The sequence below is a fragment of the Narcine bancroftii genome, chromosome 2 (genome assembly GCF_036971445.1).
Source record: "Narcine bancroftii isolate sNarBan1 chromosome 2, sNarBan1.hap1, whole genome shotgun sequence".
NCBI lineage: Eukaryota > Metazoa > Chordata > Chondrichthyes > Torpediniformes > Narcinidae > Narcine > Narcine bancroftii.
In genome coordinates this window covers 275,490,424-275,513,539 of record NC_091470.1, presented here as the reverse complement: position 1 = coordinate 275,513,539, position 23,116 = coordinate 275,490,424, and the positions used below count along the sequence as shown (strand labels likewise).

Sequence of the window (23,116 nt, the reverse complement as noted above, 5' to 3'; positions counted from 1 at the left end):
AAATTTAATTTCTGCTCCTTGGCCCACCTTCTTAATTAATCTAGATCCTGTTGTAAACTTGGATATCTTCCCTCACTGAACATTACACCATCAATTTTGGTGTCATCTGCAAACCTACTAATCAGTATAATGACATTGCCATCCAAATCATTAATATAGATGACAAGCAACAGTAGACCCAGCTCCAACCACTCTGGCACACCACTGGTCACAGCCCTCCTAATAGAGAAGCAACCTTTCACTCCTGGCCTCCTCCTCCTCCTTCCATTAAGCCAGTTTTGAATGGAATGGGCCAGTTCCCTTTGGATCCTATGTGATTTAACCTACCATGTGGGATCTCATTAAAACCCTTGCTAAACTCCAGCTATATAATACCCACAGCCCTGCCTTCATCAATGCTCTTGTTCACCTCCTAAAAAATCTCTATCAGATTTGCAAGACACGATCTGCCATGCACATATCTATACTGACTATCTCTAATAAGTCCCTACCTATCTAAATGCCAGTAGATGCTGACCCTCTGAAAATAAAACACCTTTCCGGTTCCTCCCAGTAGCTGCTTAGCCCTCATGTCAAAACCTTTCAAGTTAAAGCCTTAGCACTTATACCCAATTGCTGTACTTGCAACTTTGGCACGGCACTCCAAAGACGCCCACTCCAAAATAGAAGTGAGCCTGTGGAAGAGATTAGTGAATCTATAGATTTCTCTGCCCAAGGAAGCAATAGATTCTGCCTCATTGAATGTATTTAAATCACAAGAATGGGGAAATTGAAAGTTATGAGGAGTGGGTGGGTAAGTGGAGCTGAGACTACAGCCAGATCATCCATGATCTTATTAATTGACAGAGCTGGCTTGATGGACTTTTTTGTGTTCGTATGTTATCATTATTCCAAACAACCGCGAAACCATGTAGCTTGAATTCTGCTTCCCTCTGATTACAGATACAATGCAATTGTATTCATTGTTGGTATCTTAAAACTGTTGGGTTTGTGAAGCAGCCTTAATTAAAGGTCAAAGTAAATAATAGCTGAGGAGTTCAACCTGAGTAGGTTGACAAGGCTGCTCAGAAAAGTATCTGTATGACTGGTCAGCTGTTTAACATTAGAGGAATCACCTGGTAATCATGGCAATATTCTACCCAGGCCTAATAGCTAACTCATAACAAACCAAGTATTCTGTTTTGTCGCCCTCACCTTGGATCTCTTGACATGTTGTCCAGCCCTGTTACGTCGCTCTCACCTTGGATCTCTTGACATGTTGTCCGGCCCTGTTACCTCACCTGTTATCCGTTACCTCAATGTAAAAATTAATCCCAGTCAAAGGCTCCCAAAGTTGGCCTGCTCAGTCAAAAGTTTAAAGGTGATAAACTGATCAATTCCAAGATGCTTAATCACATGCCATTGCAACATTCTGCTTGAGTCAGCTTGGATGTTCAGTGAAATAATAATGACCCTTTTGGAAATTTGCTGCCTATAATGTAAAAAATCTGGGAGTATTTTACTTGTCAAATGATTTGTGAAACTTTTCTCACTTCTAATGCCGGTGTGTGGGTCAGCAATCTTAGTTGTGTTCTTGCCTGTGTGATTTTTATCTCTAGGTTCCCAAGAACTGACATCTGCAGCCAAATTAAAATGCATGCTGCATCAAAGCTGTTCCTTAAGGGACTGGAACTCCCCCGGCATCTGATTAGGACTGTTTCGGTTTGCATGGGAATGGAGACTAGTAAAGAAAGGGCTTCTGTTCTCCTTCAGCACGAACGCAACTTTCTTTATCAGCTGGGTAAAGGAACTAATAAGCAATCTCCTCTACCACTCTGAGCCCCATTTGAAAGCTTTTAATGCACTGACCAGCTCTGGGAACTGAGCTGTGAAAGGTGTCCACACCTACTGTCAAGTCAAAATTAAAGGGCATGATCCTCTGTTCTTTGGGTCCACCCTAGTGTTCAGTTTCTTTGAAAGCGGCGCCTTCTTTAACTTAAAGACACAGCTGGACAGGACGCACTGATTGATTGCAACAAAGGTTTGACTCTTGCAAAGGATTCAGTCTTATAACCTCAGTGCCAATGCTACCTGGTGATTACCATTCCTTCTCCAGGGAGACACACTTAACAAGTGTGTATCAGGGTAGGGAATCAAGGGTCAGAGGTGGACTTAGAGTTCAGCTGTAGGACAACAGCTGGTGTTTGTGTCTCAGCAGGCCCATTACCTGAGCATTATTTCTGTGGGACTATAACGTGGACCTGGTCAAGCATTTTTATGTCCTAACATTGGCAACACTGAAGTTATGTTGGAAATTGATTTCTGGAAATGGACACATTAGCAGTGTGGGATAACAGAAGTTCCTATTATTCTGAGCATGTTTGTTGCCAATGAGTTGAAAAAGAACTTAAAAAAAAAATGTAACATTTTGGCATAGGGAAGGAAACAATTATAGAAAACATAATAAGATGGTAGTTACAATGCTATGATTTGAATAATCTTAGAATGTTTACTTCAGCATTTTTAAGAAGGAACTCATTAGGTTTTTGTTCATCTGATTAGGATTGGGAAGAGGCATGACTTTAAATCTGGTATTAAACAAAAATGGCATTGATTAGATGGCATAGATTTTCATATGCTGTCAAAAATAATGGTGTCTATTAACAAATGGCTGTAATTGAACCTATCAGCTATGCCATGTGTTGCCATAGGAATATAATTCTGAAGGAAACGAGCAGCTTCACTTTAATTATGTAATATGGTAGAGAGGGGAATGGCTGTGTCTTTCACCACTCTAGCATGGCCTTGTTATGGAGTTCAAAAAGTTTGTAAAAGAACATCTGCCTTTTGGAGCGACAACAAGGAGTGATATGGTTTGGGTGTTAAGTTTCCAGTCTACTCTTCATTGCCAACAAAACTTTGGCCCATGTGCACTTCTTAGTTATAACTAAAGATTACTAGGCTGGTCTTATCTGGAGGTCACAAAACTAATTAAAATGAGTTTATTGTCGCATACATTATGCAGTTACATATGCCCCAAAGTGCAGCAAAGCAGGTACTTCACAAAAAACTACAACAATCTGCATGAAATTAAAAATAAATAGTACAGCAGATAGATAATAACCAGGAAAATGATAGAGGTAAGAGAACCAGCATTCTGTCTCAAGGCTGACCTACCATTCGGTAAGTTGATGAATGAACTGTTACCTCATTTTCATCTTTTCATAATTTTGCTTCTCACTTTGTTTACTTGGTGTCCAAAACTCTTTCCACCTCAGGTTTGAATATACTCTATGACTGAGCATCTACAGCCCTCAGATTTGCAAACTTCTCTGTTTAAAAAAAAAATTATTCACCTCAACCTTTGAGGTCATTTGTCCTAACAACTCACAAGAAAACCTAATACCAAAAAAAGGGAAAAATTGAAGGTAATCAAGCAAAGTCAATATAGATTTGTGAAAGGCAAATAGTGTTTGATCTAACTAACAGTGCTATGCAGGGGGAATCGGGGTTGGGGGGAGCGGTGGGTGTACTGTGATTTCCAGTAGGCATTTGGTGGGTTCGAAACATACCGGGGGTGTAGGTTAATTGGGTGTAAATTGGGCGGCACGAACTCGTGGGCCGAAATGGCCTGTTTTAGTGCTATGTGTCTAAATTTTTTTTTAAATTAAACTTGTTATGACGTGAGGATTGGTTAGTGGGGCTAGAGCATGGACCTGGTTAAAAACAATGAATGTTGTCCTGCAGATATTGTTACTGGGCTGTTAACATTTTACAACGTGTATATGTATTGGCTGGAGAAACTGAGAACAAGTTTGCTGAAGACATGAAGATAGGTAGGGGTGTATGATGCAAAGAAGATGGGAAGGATAGCATGGAAGTGGGTATTTTTAATTTTTTTAAATTTAGACATACAGCACAGTAACAGGTAATTTTGGCCCACAAGCCCGTGTCACCCAATTTACACCCAATTAACTAGTCCTCCAGTATGTTTCGAATGGTGGGAGGAAACCGGAGCCACCGGGGAAAACCCACGCACACTCAGGGAGAACACACAAACTCCTTACAGACAAGCGCGGGATTTGAGCCCTGATCCTCTTCACTGACACTGTAAAGGCATTGCTCTAACCACTATACCAACCTCGCCACCCAAGGTAGGAGAGTGAGTATGCCTGGAGCATTGCTGGATACACAGGAGACTGCAGATGCTGGAATCTGAAGCCAAGCACACTCTCACAGAGAAACTCAGCGGGTTGAGCAGCATCAGTGGGCAAAAAAGAATGGTCAACATTTCTAGCCAGAATCCTTTATCAGTGGGTGCTCTTTATTGCTGGGTATTCCTGTGTTCTTGAGCATTGCTGTCATGCACACAGGAGCAAACAAGGGATTGTTGTGACCCAGCAGGTACAAGTGTAAACATTTTCTATTTCTAAAAATAGGTTTCTCCCTTGCACTTTGAACAATGGGGATAATGTCCGACCAGGCATTTTTCCCTATTTGAAACATCTCCCTAGCTTCAGTGGCCTGACCTGGCTGTACTGTATTGTGGGATCTTGTGTGTGTGAACGAGCAGGTCTGCTTATTGCTTTAGAAAATGAGCAGTGAAAGTGGGAATAAGACTATTTGGCCTCTTGGCACTACTCTGACATTTAATAAGATCATGGCTGATCTTTTACTTCAGCATAACTCTCGTGCATATCCCTTAATATCTGAGAACCCATCAATATCTGTTTTGAATGTATGCAGTAACTGATAAAGTTACAATTTTTCATCACCCTTTGGGTGAAGAACTTTAAACACATCACATCCCTGAATGTCAAACCTTTATTGTGAGTTTGCGACCGTTTTGACTTGAGACACCCTAGCCAAGAGGAACTTAATCTATCCTGACAAGCCCCATAATCATTTTGTAAGATCATGTATGGTTTTGAATTTGAACACAGACTCAATTTGCTTCATCTCTCTTCATGGAGCAGTTTTCAAGTGATCCACACCCTCCTCAATCCCAAGACTCAATCTGGCAAACTTTTCCTGCACTCCCTCTAATGTAAATCCTCTCTTTGGATGGGAAGCCAGACCTGTCGACATTATTCCAGATGGGGACTCGTAATGTTCTATATAATTGCAGAATGACATCTGTGCACTTGCACTCAAAACTTTATGCAATAAATGCCATAAACTATTTTCCTTCCTGATTGTTTCCTGTATGTGCACATTAACTTTCAGTGGTTCATGTAAAAGAAGACCTTGGTTTCATAGAACCGTACAACATAGGAACAAGCCCTTCAGCCCACAACGTCAGCACCAAACACAATCCCCAAATTGAACTAAAACTGCTGCTTGCACATAATACAAATCCCTCAGTACTGCATATGTGTGTGTCTCTCTAGAAGCCTCTTAAAAGCAACTATTGTATCTGATCCACCACAACCCCTTGCAGCCCATTCCAGGCACATCTCTGGGATTTTTAAAAAAAACCTTACCCCTATACTTTCTTTAAATGTTTTGTCCTCTCCACCTACCCCACATTAAATGCAGATCCTCTAGTACAGGGGTCTCAAGCTTGTGGCCCGCGGGCCAACTGCGGCCCTCGGGATGATAGTTTGTGGCCCCGCCTTAATATGAAAGTTTAATGTTAGTGTGGCCCGCGAGTTTGATATGGTTGGCACTTTTCAGTGTTGTGTGCGGAGCTGAACGAACCTACCAATCACGGTGGGGTATATTGCTCTCGGGGGCGGGACATCGGCTGGGCTTATTGCGAATATAAGCATATTTGTGTGCATTTTCTATTTGTCATTATATGCACGCGGCACATGCGCAATTTCCGCGGCCGCTTCCGCTTCACGCGCTTCGGCGTCCAGTCTGAACCCGGAAGTTGTGGCTCGGCTATGCGAGAGGAAGCGCTGCCAGATCTCTAGCAGTAAGAAGTAGGCAGAAGAAGACATGTTCATAACAGTTTATGTTCAATGTTCCATTCATGTTCAGAAAGTTAAAGGTTAAAGAACTGTTAATACAGACATTTGAATCTGAATAATAATAATTACATTTCTCCAGTCAGCAACTATATGTGGTTTCTTCAGTCTTCTATATCTGCTGTATTATTATTATTTTCATTTTATTCATTTATTACTAATTGATTTTATTTTATTTCTTATGAATTGTTAATTTATTTATTTTTTCATCTTATTTTGTGTTAAAAAATAAAAATAAAGACATTTGATAACATTGGAATGTTTTTGTAAGAGCTTTTCTTGTGGAAAACCTGATGCGGCCCAGCCTCACCCAGACTCTACCTCCAGCGGCCCCTGGGTAAATTGAGTTTGAGACCCCTGCTCTAGTATGTGATATTATTATTCTGAGATAAAGATTCAAACTGTGCACCCTTCATGTAAATCTCTTCTGTGCCTTTTCCAAAGCCCTCACATTCTTCCTGTATTGGAACATCCATAAATGTACACAATGCTCCAAGTGAGGTCTAACCAAAGTCTGTCTGAACACCTTCCGGTTTCTCACCATTAAAAAAAAGCAAATGGATAACCTCATATTTTTTCATCTAATTTTCCATTTGCCAGGCCCTCACCCATTCATTTAGCCTATCAATATTTCCTATTGAAATATCCCATTGCCTTCTGTAGCCCACACTACCATTAGTTTTGTACCATCAACAAATCTATGCTTTCATCCAGATGTTTGATAATGATAGCTGGGTTCCCTCTAGTCACAACAACCTTCTAGCTGCCTCTACGGCAATTCATTGTTCAACCTGTCTCCTCCTTCTCTTCTTTATTAGAAGATAGGTTACAATTCTTACCAATCTTTTGGAGCAATTTCTGGATCCATGGAATTGTACAGAGGATAACTGGTGCACTGTGCCCTCTTTTTCACAACCTGACCTTGGGTCCAGTAGCTCCATTAAATGTTCCATCACTAGGTACATTAATACTCTTTCTTAATCCTTGCTTGTTACTCCCATGTTTTTCTTTCTGTTTTTCAATGCCTTGGTCCTCTTTTTCTGGAATCGGGAATTCCTCATGACCTCGGCTTTTCTTGCAATATTCTCAGTCTTCCCTTTTGATCTAATGAAATTTTTATTGCCTTTGGCCTGCTCCGTCTTTGTTCCTTTGTGAAACACTAATCTAGTGGTTGTAAAGTATATATAAATTGTTTAAGTCTTAAACAAAATTATTTCAAAAACTCTGAGTCATCGAGGCAACAATATGGAAACTGCCTCATAATTTCCCGCCCACCATCAAGGACCCACTGACCCAGATTTTGCAGTCACTCCATTTAATGAGATGTTGTACCATGCACACAAACCGAAGTGTGGAGTAAAAATGACACACACACAGTCGAGTTGAGGTTGAAGACTGAATTATTGCTCTGCCAGCTCTGTTTATATTCACTCCCTTCTCTGATGACAGGAATGATGTCATCACAGCGCTGACCTCTGACTGGCCAGCATTCCTGCTGTTGCTCGCTGATTCCCACTGCACAGGAGGTCGTGCAGAACGACGGCCATTTTGATCTCTGCAGGGCCCTCATGATCACCACATTCACCGACCATTTTGTGAACCGGGTCACGACTCGGATCGCAGGCTGCTATATGCTCCTCCACCCTACCCCAGAACCAGCAATCGGACTGTCTGTTGCAGCTTTAGGCAGCCTACCTCTGCGTCTTGGGGGCTGAGTCTTGACTGGCTGGCTAACATCTACATGGGCTGGTTTCAGGCAGTCGAGGGTGAAGGTCTCCTCTTTTTCGGTAATGTCCAGCACACAAGTTGACCCATTATGCCTGACAACCCTGTGCCTGGTGCGTTCTCTGTCACACAAAAAGATACTCGCAGTTGTGCAAGTCTTTGGGGATGAAAGATATGGGCTGGCCCTGCAGTGAGGGTTGTCGATGGGCAGGATACCCAGTCTTTCCCTCAGCTGTTTCAGTGCCACCATGGGAGTTTCTGGATCATTGGCGGCGGCCAAGAACTCACCCTGGATTACCAAGGGTATGCTGTAGACTATCTCTCCTGTGGAGGCATTAAAGTCTTCTTTTGGAGTGGTGCGTATCCCCAGAAGGACCCAAGGCAGTTCAGCTGCCAAAATGAGCCCCTTGAGCCAAGCCATCAGGGCTGCTTTTAAGTGTCTGTGGAACCACTCCACCAACCCATTGGCCTGCAGGTAAGGTGAAGTTGGGTTACCAATACTTTGGCCAACCCAGAGCCCCAAGGTAAACTGTGCTCCCATGTCAGGGGTGAGATATTCTGGGACTCTAATCCTGGACAGCCAGGTGTTAATTAGTGCCCTGGCACAGGTCTCCGTGGTTGTGTCGGCCATCGGATCTGCTTCTGGCCACCTCTTGGAGTGGTCAACCATGGTGAGGTGGTATCTCACTCCATTGGAAACTAGCAGAGGCCCCATGAATTGGTTGTGGCTGAACCTGTTGCCATGCTGGCTCAAATGTCTGGGGAGGTGGTTTAGTGTGAGATTGCACCTTGGACGCCTGACAGTGCATGCAAATCTTGGCCCACTGACTGACCTGCTTGTGGAGCCCATGCCATATGAACCTGCTGGCCACCATCTCTACCATGGTTCTGATGCCCGAATGCACCAAGTTGTGCACCGTGTCGAAGACCTGCCTTCGCTCTGCTATTTGCCAGTGAAGATGTTGCAGAGGAGCGTCTAGTTGCCAGGGAAGATGACGACATCCTCCAACCGCAGCCAAAAAATGCTGTCCTGTATGCCAGAATCTCAGGGTCTTCATGTGGTTCCTTGACCAGGGCTGAATAGTCTATGCCCTGGGATAGGGAATGGGCAGATTCGATGGTGGAACGGGAGAATGCGTAGGTCATCATGTTGCTCTTGCCGGCAATTTGCCTGATGTACATGGTGAATCCGTGGAATGAAGGAAAGGGGACTGTTGGAGAACATGGGGATCTTGGAGTGTCTGATCCCAGAAAGTAACAGGGGGATTAAATGGCAAAAGTGCCATTAAGGAAACTTGCCTTTATCAGCAGGAGAGCAGGTGCAGACATTGGAGCTAAATGCAACACTAGTTGGGACCCAGCTCAAGTAGTGTACACAATTCCAGTCACAGCACTACTGAGTAAATGTAATAGCGCTAGATACGGTGCAGAGAAGATTTACAAGAATGTGGTCAGGGCTGAAAAATTAGGTGAGGCTGCAACACACGAAACTGGCTGGAGTATAGTTATTGGAGAAGGATCTCCTTCAGGGTATAGAAGGATGAGTGGGGAAGATTATTTTATTTCCCACCAGCATTGGGATGTGCAACATTCTTCCTGAAAGGATGCTGACGGCAGATGCCTTCATGAAAATGGAACCCTCATGAAGCTAGAATCTTCGAGGCTCTAGAAACCACATTTAGAGTATTATGTTTAATTCTGATCACCATATTATAGGAAGGATGTGGAAGCTATGGGGAGGATGCAGAGGAAGTTTATCAGTATGTTGCCTGAATTGGAAAATAAGTCTGATAAGGTAAGGTTAGCAGAGCTGGGACTTTTCTCTTTGGAGTGAAGACTTAGAAGTCTGCAAGATTCTGAGAAGCATAGACAGGGTGGACAATCAGCACCTTTTTTTTCCAAGGCAGGAATAGCAAACATCAAAGGAATTACAGTATGTACAAAGTGAAGGGAGGGAAGTTTAGGGGAGATGTCAGAGGTTGTGGATGCCTGGAATGCCTTTCCAGGAATGGTGGTAGAGCATTTAAGAGACTCTTAGACAAGTACTTGGCTGAAAGAACAGTGGAGGGGCAGGAATGATTTAGTATTTTTTTTTGGATGGAATATATGGATTGGCACAACATCAAGAGCCGAAGGACCTGTACTGTGCTGTAGTGTTCTATGTAGACCAAGAACCAGGAAAAGGTTCCTCACGCAATTGCCAAATAGTAGATTTCTGTGCTGTAAATCTCTAAATTACAGTTGGAACAGCAAGATCACTCCCAACAAAATTACATGGATGCAGTAGTCTCAGTTTCTCCTCTGTTAATTGAGGAGGAAATATTGGCCAAGGTTCCAGACTGACTTCTCCTGTTCATCACTGCATGGAATTTTTGAACTAACCGGGCCCTGGGCATTGGAAAGAGTATCTCTGGCAAGGCAGCACTCCCTCATATCTGCACTGGAAGTTGTCAGCCTACATCTCTGCACTAAATAATCATAAACAGTTCTTGAACATGCAGTTTTGTTCAGTTGTGAATGTTCCCACTGTGGCTAACTGTAAAAGAAAGGGTGACGGCAAATTGTATGCAGATGTGACAGCAGGGTGATGTTCTGAGGGAGAGATTGGAATTTAGGCAATATTTGCAACTTTTTCTGCAAATGGTTGAAATATTCTTAGAGTTCATAAATTCTAAAATGAGTCAAATTTCAGATCTATCTGGAGTTCAAGAAATCTGTCATTTCTGGTTGCAAATTGGAGGCGGAAACTGAGCAGCTGTGATGTAATGAGAGCTTGTAAACCATAAAACTCTGTTCCAAATTAAGCATAGCTAATGTCATGATACACAGTGTAATTTTGTAACATTCAAGATGTGCGGACAAGTTGTATGCACCTCAAGTGAGTTTCTTGCTGATAAGGTCGAATTACACCAACATGCAAATTAATCACTTAAAGGTAGGGGTAACGGCTGGGGATTCTTCCACTCAGGGCAAGGAAGTAAAAAAAAACACAATGAATTCTTGGTGAATGAAAATTGGTTGAAAATGGGTTGCTCCACTGAAGTTCACTTGCAGTTTTAAATTATTTAGCGCTGGAAAAATATTAAAAGGTCTTTGTAGTTGTCCTTTATCTTCAAGATGCTTACCATCACCCTTTTCCACTGTGGAGTCAGCGCAAGCGACCATTTGATCCATTATTCCTATGCCAGCTCTTTGAAAGTTTTAAATTTTATCCTTATCTCCTGTTTTTTTTACCCATGCACCCCTGCAAATATTTCTTTCTCCAGTATTTATCCACTACCTTTTGCAAGTTATTATTGAATTTTCTCCCACTGCCCTTGGAGGCATTACTTTTTAGATCACAGCTATTCCTTCTGCACTTCTGTTTGTCCTTCTGGTTATTTTGTCTATTATCTTCATCTGTTTCCTTTTTGTTTTGGTTCTGCAACTTGAAACAGCTTACCCCTATTTGCAAAGGTGCTGAAAATACAAATGGAAGACTGAGGACAAAAGAAGTACTCCTCTGGTCAGGCCACTTCTCTAGAAAAAGATAAACCACTAACCTTTCAAACTGATCTCCTTTAGTTACAATGGTTGGCATATCCAGTGCCTTTCTGGGATGTTATATGATTAACTGAACTTTGCAGCAGGGAACATATCAGGATTTTTCTCTCCCTTAAAAATGATGCAACAGCATGCAGAGAGGCTTTGAGTGGGACCCTGAACACTCAGGTATTCCCTTAACATCATCGATGTGTCTCAGGCACAGCAGCAGGGAGCTTCACCATTTTTGGCAATTTTTTAAAAAAGTTTGGATAGATCCATGGATATAATGAATTTAGATGGATATAGACCAAACACAGGCAGGTGGGATGTGTGCGTGAAACATTTTGGTCAGCATGGGTAAGTTGGGCTGAAGGGCCTTTTTCTAAGCTCTATGAGTCTAATCCCTCAAATCCTAAATAAAAGTTTCCACCAGTGCACTGAAACATTGCCAGCTACACCAGATGATTGTAATATTTATTCCTAGATCAACCTCAACCACTGATATAAAAGAGGGTTTATATGACTCATAAGGAACAATTATTATACTATATGGTAAAGAGTCTTTTTAAGGAGTAGAGGAGTTAAAATTGAAGTATTTTATCCAAAAAATGACACTGAGCAATGGATAGTTACAGATATGGAGGACTTGAAATGTTTGGTTTTAAATGATTAAAAACAAAAGAGCCCCAGTTAGAAAAAAAAATGTACTTAAATTTCTTTCTGTGATGTAACTCCATGCAAACTGTGAATGGCCCTGCAGAATTTGCATTTTCAATTCTTGGGCTTGAGCCACATGGTTTTCATAATGCATATATAGAAACCAACAAGACCATATGAAGTCGGAGCAGAATATGGCCATTTGGCCCATCGAGTTGCTGATGTATCTTCCCTCTTAACTCCATTCTCCTTCCATCTCCTTGTAACCTTTGACACTCTCAGTAATCAAGAATTGATCAACCCCACTTTAAATATACCCAATGATTTGGCCTCCACCACTGTCTGTAGCAATGAATTCCACAGATTAACCTCCATTTGGTGAAAGAAATTTCTCCACATCTCTTCTAAAAGGTGCCCTTTTACTCTGAAGCTGTGCCTTCTGGACCTAGACTCTCCCACTAGTGGAAGCATGTTCTCCACATCCACTCTATTCCAGCCTTACAATATTTGGTAGGATACGATGAGATTTCCACACCCCAACCAATCCATGTAAACTCCAGCGATTACAGGCTCAAAGCCATTATTCTTATAAACGTTGGTGTGTGCAGTTCACGGGTCAGTAGGGTGATGACTTCATCACCAACTTCGAAGTACTCGAGGTGGCAGAGTCCGCAAGCTTCGAATCCATGCTGCTGAAGACCCAACTGCGCTGGGTGGGTCACGTCTCCAGAATGGAGGACCATCGCCTTCCCAAGATCGTGTTCTATAGCGAGCTCTCCACTGGCCACCGAGACAGAGATGCACCAAAGAAGAGGTACAAGGACTGCTTAAAGAAATCTCTTGGTGCCTGCCACATTGACCACCGGCAGTGGGTTGATATCACCTCCAACCGTGCATCTTGGCGCCTCACAGTTCGGCGGGCAGCAACCTCCTTTGAAGAAGACCGCAGAGCCCACCTCACTGACAAAAGACAAAGGAGGAAAAACCCAACACCCAACCCCAACCAACCAATTTTCCCCTGCAACCGCTGCAACCGTGCCTGCCTGTCCCGCATTGGACTTGTCAGTCACCAACGAGCCTGCAGCAGACGTGAACATACCCCTCCATAAATCTTCGTCCGCAAAGCCAAGCCAAAGAAGAAGAAGTGTGACCATGGTGTACTTCAATAGGTTGTTTTTGACCATTCACATTTTATTAATCAATAATAATTCAGCCATGTTTTGGAGAGACTAAATGTTATGTCTTGACTGAAGCATTTTCAATCATAGAACATACTTTTTTTTCCAAACAGTAATAAAAATACATTCACCTTCCCCATCAAATTGAGCTCAAAATATAAGCCAAAAATTTTGATCTCTGTACATAAATTATGTGCATAGAATGTCTCAATCATTTCCAGCAGTGTTCACACCCAGTTTGATTGACAGAAAAGATAGACAACCATCTTCACAAGACAGCGCAGCAACACAGTAATGTTCATTCTGACCTCCATTGCTGTCTGTGTGGAGTTTACATGTTCTCCCTGTGCCCATGTGGATCTCTCTCCGAGTGCTCCCACATCCTAAAGGTGCAGGTTGTTGTTAGGTTCATCGGAATGTTGGGGTAGTTGATGTGACTGTGGGAAGAATACCCCAGGATTAGTGTAAATAAGTACTAGGTATTTGATGGTCTAGCCTAAGTGGGCTTAATGTCCTGCATGGCTCTGTGACTCAATGGCTTCATGACTTTCAACTGATGGCAGCACTGCCAGTACATGAACCTCCCTGTAATATTACATGGATCTTTCTTGTTGCATGGTGATCATGCTAGCAAATTGCTCATCTTCCCCAACCCTGCATCATTGGCAAAGATTGGCTATGAGTTTTAACCAAATTGCAATCAGATTGGAACACATTGTGCCAAGATTTGGGAGAAGAAAAGATTCTATTTCTCAAAGGAAACTGGTTGAAAGCTCTTATTTTAAAACCATGCATCTTGAATAAATGTTTTGAAGGGTACAGGCACAAGCAGAACCAGTTTCTGGGAACAGTTGAACATTTTTAATATTATGTTTATGTTTCTACACACCAGGGCACTCAATCAGCCAGCTGTGGAAAAAAAAATATCTTTTGTAGACAGGGTCTTAAAGGTAAGGAAGAGAGGCATAAGTTTTTACTTCTATCCATTTTGTTTTAATAATGCAAGTTGTGTTTATTATGAAATCACATTTTGGAGAGCTTTTTAACCTCATTTCACTGAAGAATTTGCTAAAGAAATCAGCACCAAATGTTAGATATCTATGTCAACAAAGGCACTTAATATCAGCAGATAAAGTTAAGGAGTGCAGCCAAGATTCCTTAAAACTGACAGCACACCACTAATGCTGGCTAACTCGATGTACTTCTTTTTCTCTGTTTCTGTGGCTTTGCAACTCCCCAAGTTTGAGCCAGCAGAGGTATTGGAATGCCTCTGACTTTACTTTTTGTGGCAGGTTTCTCAGTAGCATTTAAATGCTGTGGCCACTTGAAGCACACAAAGCATGAAGTGTCCCTCTGTCCATCTGAAAAACTGCCATACTACAGAGTTAATTGAAAATCTGTGATCCACTGGTGCTTAACCTATCAGTACAATCTGGAATTAAATTTGATGACATAGTGATGGATGGAAAGTACTTAAAATAGAGAAGAGCCTCCGTGAACTCATAGCCTCTGTTACTGCTCCTGCACTGTTAGTCAAGCCAAGTCAGAGCAACTGCATAGAAACCCAAAGGCTGCAGATATTGGAATCTCAAACAGACAAAGAATTGGTGAAGAGACTCCGCAGATCAGACAGCATCCATGGGTAGAAGTGCTCAGTCAGCATTTTGGATCAAGATCCTTTATCAAGAATGATTGATAATGTAATTTTGAATGATGAAACAGAATGATTCAGATGGCTTGGTTGTCATCAAAAGTGATAGACATTCACTGCCTAAATTAACGAAAGGAGAAGGAAATGAAAAGAATTGACTCAGTGGAATTTCTTGTTTATTTTTATTGAATGACAACATTGTTTGATTGGTTTAATGTATCTTAGATTTTGTACTTTAAATGGATGGGGGGGAGGTAGGGAGGGTGGGATGGGAGGAGGGGGGGAGAAAATGACACTGTATATATTTGAAAAGGAAAATGTATGTATCATGGTCAATGTGGTTTATGGTGTGAAAAATAAAAAATAAAAAAAAGTGATAAAGTACTTCTTCCTGTCTGAATGGGTGCAGTATTGTAGGAGTAACATCATGTGCCTCTTCCATTCAATACTGCTTTCTGAAGCATATTCCTAGGAATGAGAAGCTGCCTGATATCTGTGATGTAAACTATCAGCTCACTGGCAGTAAAAATTCCAATCATATTCCCACAATGAGTTCTTCAGCCAAGGTGTTGTGAGTGCCCTGGGTTCAAGTGAACACTCCTGAGTTTCCTTGTCCTTTAAAAGCAGCCATTTCAGGGGTGACAGGTCGGGGTGGATCTAAATGTTAATCTCCGAGGACTCAAAGACAATGCCATTCTGGGAATGTGGCTAATCTCATTCTGTGTCCTTCTAGCTTGCAGGTCGAAGTAAGAAGGAGAGCCAAAATTCATTGAAGGTTGTGGAGGACATGCTGGAAGCTTTACAGATCACGCAGTCGTGAAATTGCTGTTGGATCGTAATCAACTGACTTGAGTATTCTTGTCGGACCTTGCATCTTCAGTACACTCTCTGTTTCCACTGCCACCCCTTGCACAGGCTCCTCGCTTTTCATCACTCACCACCGCAATTCAGCCAAAGAACTTGCTCTGTGAATTTGATTGCCAGGAACTCAATAGATCAACCTGTAACAAGTCCTATCCAAGTGTGCAATTAACTACTGAAGGTTACTGTGGCTTATTATTTTGAAGCATTGTTCAAAAAGTTATTTAAGACTCTGAAAAACCACATTCACAAAATAAATTTACCAATTAAAGATAAACTCTGGTGACTTCTCCATGAGACTTCCTTTGCTTCTTTTGCTGTCAAGATAGTAGCTGTTCCCAAGTCTGTGTCGTCATCCAAGGATTTGCCCAGTCCATTGGTAAAAATGCAAGGCAGTGCAGTGGGCAGGGCAGGTGATTCTTCTACTGAAATAAGCCCAGTTACTGCTGTGGTACTAGGTAACACACTCTCCCAGCCAGACTGCCACACACCCCTCCTGTCAAGTTGGTGTAGATAGATGAATGAGCAGAGTTCCAAAGTATCGTTCATTTCTGTGGAAGTGGCACATCTATAATCCACACTGAGGGAGAGGGATCAGTGTTCGAGGTTTACAACTGACACGACTGTAACCTCCTTCTGGATCCCAGGCGCCTCATTCTTCTAAATCAAATGCTATTGCGACTTTCACACAGGCATGGATAGGAATCCAAACACCAACAGTGATAACTCATCCAATAGCTTGTGCTTTTCGGATAAATTGCTTTGTTTTATCACAAACTTTTTATAATGGCTCTCTTTACTTTGAGACCTGCCGTGAAGGTAGGTTTGACCATTAGCCATAACAGCTTTATAATGAAGTTCCTTGCAGCTTTTATGTGATAGGATTGTGTTTAAATTGAAATGCATATTCGTCATGAACAAGGTTGTCAGTGCATGATGCAGTTCATGAGAATCAGGACATGCACTTCTGGAATTTTAGTCTTGGATTTTGCAGAGGTTTAACCTCCAACTGCAATCTGATTTGCTCATGATCTTTCACAGCCCATCTTGTGTATTCATTCAGCATTTTGCATGCTTCCTAAAGCTTTGAAATAAGTGAAACAATGTGGGAAGAAATTGCCGGGTCAGGTTCCTGCTTTTTGGCACAAACTTAGTTGTAATAACATTAAAGAAAATAATACTAAAAAAAGAGGTGAAACAGCCTGTTTGCATTTAACTGAGTTTCAGTGTGGGTTTGAAGAGCATTAGCGTTCCATGCTCTTATACCTGGGGTGAAGTGACAAGAGTGTTAAAACAGAACTAAATGGAGTTGAAAGCTGCCACACATTAACTCATACTGTAACTATTGTAACAGCACCATCTGGTGCTCAAAGAACTGTCTGCCTTTCCATTCCCTGTTACAGGTTTACCACTTACATTGCAAAATAAAAAGCCATAGCCTCATGCTCCAGAAAAAAAAAACAGTTGTCAATGTTGTCTTCTGGTGAATTGTTTTGAACTCTGGTATTGTGTGTTGTGTTAACACTAAAGGAAGACTGGCATATCTTAACTTTTCACTCTCTGCAGATCACAAAGCTTCTCAGCCAATCAAATACAGGTTTACCCTGTTTTACGAATACTTGCTGTTCGAAAAATCTGCTTTTACGAAGAAACCTGGGTTTTCACTTTTACGAAAATAGTCTTCAATAGTAGTTAATGGGTCTTCACATTATGCCATTTCAGCTTACGAAAGGTTTCACAGGAACGCTCTAGTTTCATAAAGTAGGGTATACCTGTACTTTTGAAATGCAGTTGCAATTGTATTGTGGGAACAGAACACTTGTGTGAACAACTAGATCCCGCCATCAGCCATGTGAAGCTTACCATGTTTATTCAGGAGAACAACCCCATCAGTCCCTTTCTCTGCTTCCTCTCTCCCAATTTCCTGTAACATTCTTTCTCACATACACATCATCCTACACTTAATCTTCTACCTGCCCCTTACATTAAGGGATAATTCACAGAGGTTAATTGACCTACTAACTTATCTTCAGAATGTTGAAGGAAACTGGGAAAACGCAGAGGGAAACCCCTACAGGCAAGAAAGAATCCAGGCACCAGCCCCAGCAAATCCCACACAAACACCAATTGAGGATTGGGCCAGACAACTGGAGCTGTGAACCACAACAATTCCCTGTGGCACCAGGAATTTGTAAACCACCAAGAATATATTCACTCAGTATGTTGTGCAAGGTCCATGGATGTTTTTACCCAAGTCTTTGGCATGGGGGCTGAAGTCACATACCGGAGAAGGGTTTTCCACAGAGCTGTCTACTTTCAATGTGCAACTGCACCTGCTTACAGTCCGGATAAACCCTCTCAAATTCCATAAATCCCAAGTGATTGCAATAGCTTAATAAGAATTGGTTTGTAGTGTTTAACCGTCCACTCTAAATTGACTGTTTTATCTCTCCCTCCCCCATCTCTCTCTCTTTCTCTCATCTCTTCTTTCCCCCTCTCACAGTTACATTGCTACCAAGAGTTGCATCGTTTGTGCTGGGCCTTCCAGGAAGGTAGGTGAGTGTTTGTTCCCATCATCTCTTGGGACAGCTTGTGAAACTTGTCAAGTGCTGTACGTGAGTGCTGCCTCCAAATAGTTGCCATATCTTCCATAGAACCACAGAACTTCACAGCATAGAAAACAGGCCCTTATAGTCAGTACTGAATAGTAATAGTCAGGCTATTACTCCCTAAAAAAAACCTAGTGCCGCTGACTGCACCCAGTCCATATCTCTCCATACCTGTGGCTCAGGACATTTTAAATTCATCTGCCAGGGCCCTTGCAATTTCTGCTCAAGCCTTCCTCAAGGTCTGAGGGAATTCCTTGTCAGGCCCTTGGGATTTATCCACTTTTATTTGCTTTAAGACAGCAACCCCTCCTCGTCTTTAATCTCTAGGATCTATGAACTTACTGCTTATTTGCCTCACTTCCCTAGACTCTGCCAGTTTCCTGAGTAAATATAAATGCAAAAAAAAATCATTTAAGATCTCTCCCATCTCTTCTGACTCCATGCACTTTGATCTTCAAGGGGACCAATTTTATCCCTTCCTATCCTTTTGCTCTTAATATACCTGTAGAAACCCTTAGGATTTTCCTTCATATTGTCTGCCAAAGCAACCTCATATCTTCTTTTAGCCTTCCTGATTTATTTTTTGGGGTTTTTCTTGCATTTTGTTATACTCCTCAAGAACCTCATTTGCTCCATGTTGCCTATACCTGTTATACACCTTGTTCTTCTTCCAAACCAGATCTCCAATATCCCTCAAAAACCACAGTTCTTTATGCCTGTTAACTTTGCCTTTAATCCTGACAGAAACATACAAACTCAGTTCTCTCAAAATTTCACCCTTGAAGGCCTTTCACTTACCAAGCCTATCCTTGTCAGAAAACAACCTAGCACTGTCTACCTTCCTCATTTCTCAAAACAGGCCTTTCTCCAGTTTATAATCTCAACCCAAGGACCAGAACTATCCTTATCGATAATTATCTTGAAATTAAGGTCAACATCTCTGAGGATCTGTCTTGGAACCTCCATTTTGATGCAATCACAAAGAAGGTTTGCCAGCGGCTATACTTTGTGAGGTGTCTGAGGAGATTCAATATGTCACCGAAAACTCTCGAAAGATTCTACAGGAGTACCTGAATGCATTCTGGCTGGTTGCTTCACTGCCTGGTATGGAGGCACCAACTCTCAGAACAAGAATAAACTCCAGAGGATTGTTAGCTCAGCCTGCAACATCATAGGCACCAGACTTCACTCCATTGAGGACATCTACAAGAGGTGGTGCCTCAATAAAGCAGCCTCTATCCTCATAGACCCCAACCACCCAGATCACGCCCTCCTCACTACCATCGAGGGATAGGATACCATAGGTGCTCTGTGGTTAGTAAAGGATTACTTAGGGTGCATGTAAGTGGGAAAAAAAAGTTGAGAACCACTGGTCAAGTTGATAACTCAATGCATTGATTTATAAATTTTTCCCAGACTCATAAACTCAAAGCCATCCAGCCCTTTTAAAGTATGAAAGTTTAAGCCAATATGTGGAAAGTTAAAATCATGTATTACCAAAACTTTGTTTGCTACAACTATCTGCTATCTCTCTACAGATTTGCTCCTCCATTTCTAGTTGATTATTGGGTGGTCCATAATGCAACCCCATAATTATAGTCATGCCTTTCCCATTCCTCAGCTCCGCCCATACAGCCTCAGTAAAAGAGCCCTCTGATCTGTCTGCCTGAGCACAGATGTGATATTTTCCTTGATGAGCAATGCCACTCCTCTTCCTTTCATTCCTCCCACTCTATTCTGTCTAAAACGATTGAAGTCCAAAACATTGAGCTGCCATTTCTGCCCTTTCTGTAACCAAGTTTCATTAATGGCCACGTTGTCATACTTCCATGTGCTCTAAGTTCATCTGCCTTTCCTACAATACTCTTTTCATTGAAATAGATGGACCTGAGAACATTATTTCCACCATGCACAATCCTTTGATTTCTGCCACTTTTATGATCCTGTGGATTGACCAATGCTCTACCGCAACCTTGCCACACCAGTCAGGATGCTCTTGATGGAGCTCCTGTAGAACATTGACAGTATGGTGGCTGGTAATCTTGCCCCCCTCAGTCTTCTCAGGAAGTCCAGTCACTGTTGTGCCTTCCCACTCCATTAGCTCAGGCACTCTGTTTCCTATTTCCCTGCAAATCTAGTTCATAGCCCCCAGAGAAGCACTAGAAAACCTTCCTGCAAGGATATTAGTCCCCATCCAGTTCAGATGCAATCTGTCCCTCCAGTACAAGCCCTCCTTTCCTGGAAGAGAGCCCAATGATCCAGAAACGTGAAGCCCTCCCTCCTGCATCCTGTCCTTAGCCGCATGTTAAGCTGTATTATCCTATTTCTAACTTCACTAGTACTTGCAACCGCTGCAACCGTGTCTGCCTGTCCCGCGTCGGACTTGCCAGCCACAAACGAGCCTGCAGCTGACGTGGACATTACCCCTCCATAAATCTTCGTCCGCGAAGCCAAGCCAAAGAAGTACGTGGCACAGGTAGCAATCCTGAGATCACAACCCTGGATGTCCTATCCTTCAACTTCACACCTAGATATCAGATTATTCAGATTCATTGTCAGAGGGCATACATCACATCACATACAACCTGAGATTCCCTTTTCCTGTGGGCGTGGCATAATTACCCCTAATAGGTAGTGCAAAAATAATCTGTACAGCGTAAACATGTAAACAAATAAAAGAACTGTAAACAAACTGACTGCAATTCAGAGAGAACAAGTTAGTGTCCTTAAATGAGCCCCTGATTGAGTTTGTCAATGAGGAGTCTGATGGTGAAGGGGTAGCAGCTGTTCCTGAACCTGGTGGTGCAAGTCTTATAGCACCTATACCTCTTTCCTGATGGTAGCAGCAAGAACAGAGCGTGTGCTAGGTGGTGAGGGTCTTTGATGATTGCTGCTGCCCTCCAATGACAGTGTTTCCTGTAGATATACTCTATAGAGGGGAGGGTTTGCCTGTGATGTCCTGGGCTGTGTCCATTACCTTTTACGCTAAGGGGTAATGGTGTTCCCATACCAGACCGTGATGCAGCTGGTCAGCACAGTTTCCACCACACCTCTGTAGAAATTTGCCAGGGTTTCTGGTGTCATACCAAACCTGCAAACTTCTGAGGAAGTAGAGGTGCTGACGTGCTTTCTTCACGATGCCATTCGTGTGTTAGTTCCAGGAAAGACCCTCCAAGATAGTGACTCCCAAGAACTTAAATTTGCTCACCTTCTCCACCTCTGATCTCCCAATGATCACTGGATTGTATATCTCTGCCTTTCCTGAAGTCAACTATCAGCTCCTTAGTTTTGGTGTCATTGAGTGCGAGGTTGTTGTTGGTGCACCATTCAGCCAAATTTTCAATCTCCATCCTGTAGGCTGACTCATCCCCTTCCTTTATACCTAACTCCCTGAACTCTTTTGGCAGGACCTCGTCACCCTTCCTACCCTAGTCATTGGGCCTTACATGAATCATGAAATCTGGCTGCTCACCCTCCTTGAGAATGCTGTGAACTTGCTCTAAGATATCCCAGAATCTGATACCTGGGAGGCAACATACTATCTGATATTCTCCATCTCTTCGACAAAACCTCATATATTCCCAACCTACTCATTCCCAACACAATCAACTATCACTACAGCTTGCTTATTCTCCTAGGTTTAATATCTATTATTTACAAGAAATTGGTATGTTTAAATTAGATTTTGTTAGTTAAAATCAAAGTGCATGGGAACAAGATTTAAATTTGACTATATCGGATGTGGATTGGGACACAATTCTTAAGTTGATTAATAGCTCTTCATTATGTTCTCATCATTGACCTGAGACATTTGTCTCAGGCTAAATTGTCTCATTTTTAATTCTGATATGACTCCCTGGTGTAACAGGTGTAAGAGCAGAGAAGGTCATTAATTCATATGTTCTGGACTTGATCTAGACTAGAAAAACTGTAGAGAGGTTTTCCATATTTTATCAAAAAATTTCAATATAGATTTAGCACCGAATCCTTTGGTGGCCTCTTCAGTACATTGGGAGGGAATGATTCTTCTTTATCTTTGGTTCAGAGTCACGCTATTTCTTTTGCCTCTCTTTTGGCGGGGTGAGCGATCTTACTTAAATGGAGGGATGCTGCCCCGCCTACTCATGATCAGTAGTTGCGTGACATCATGTCCTGTTTGAACATGGAAAAGATTCGTTATTCAATTAATAATTCAGATATAAGATTCCAGAAGCTATGCGGGTCATTTTTGACTCACTATCTTATTTTATAATTTACTCCTTTTGTTGAGAGGTTCAGTGAAGACGTTTTCAAGTGTATGAGGGTTCTGGAGAAATAAGAAGCAGCTATTGGCATGACCATTGATAGGCAGTGCTGATCCAACTCTATCTGCCACAGCCTCCAAGTTGGAGTGTCCGGCAGCCAGAAAATGAGGATGAGGTTGCTGGGGGTGTAATGCCACCCAGAGAAGGCTACAATTACATGCACCTAGCCACTTCCATCTGGTGCCTGTATCTGAAAGTTAATAAAGCAAAAGAGATGGTTGGCAACTTCAGGAGGGCCTGGGAGGGCATGCTCCACTGACCTTTGACGGCTCGACCATTGAAGTAATCAAGAATATCAAGTTCCTTGGAGTGCACTTGGCAGAGAATCTCACCTGGTCCCTTAACACCAGTTCCATAGCCAAGAAAGCCCAGCAGCATCTCTTCTTCCTGCGAAGGCTAAGGAAAGTTCATTTCCCACCCCCCATATTCACTACATTCTACAGAGGATGTATCAAGAGCATCCTATGCAACTGCATCACCATCGGGTTTGGAAGCTGTACCACCCCAGACCACAAGACCCTGCAGAGGATAGTGAAGTCAGTGGAAAAGATCATTGGGGGGACTCTCCCTACCATGAAGGATATCTTCAACACTCGATGCAAGGCAGTAAACATTGTGATGGGCTCCACATACCCTTCAAGTAAACTGTTGTCCC

The 23,116-nt window shown here is 42.3% G+C and overlaps 1 protein-coding gene across 3 annotated transcripts in view; it reads left to right on the top strand.

The window, feature by feature from the left end:
- The window catches only part of emc2 (ER membrane protein complex subunit 2), a 164,845-nt gene extending 149,005 nt beyond the window's left edge, over positions 1–15,840 (top strand). For 2 of the 3 annotated variants that reach the window (XM_069920987.1, XM_069920984.1), the window contains one exon: positions 15,421–15,840. In XM_069920987.1, the coding sequence (XP_069777088.1) occupies positions 15,421–15,507 (87 nt within the window). In that variant the 3' untranslated portion in view covers positions 15,508–15,840. Of the gene's footprint in view, positions 1–13,928; positions 13,987–15,420 lie in introns of all 3 variants that reach the window. The other variant, XM_069920986.1, reaches the window with a different exon arrangement.
- Positions 15,841–23,116: the final 7,276 nt, after the last annotated feature.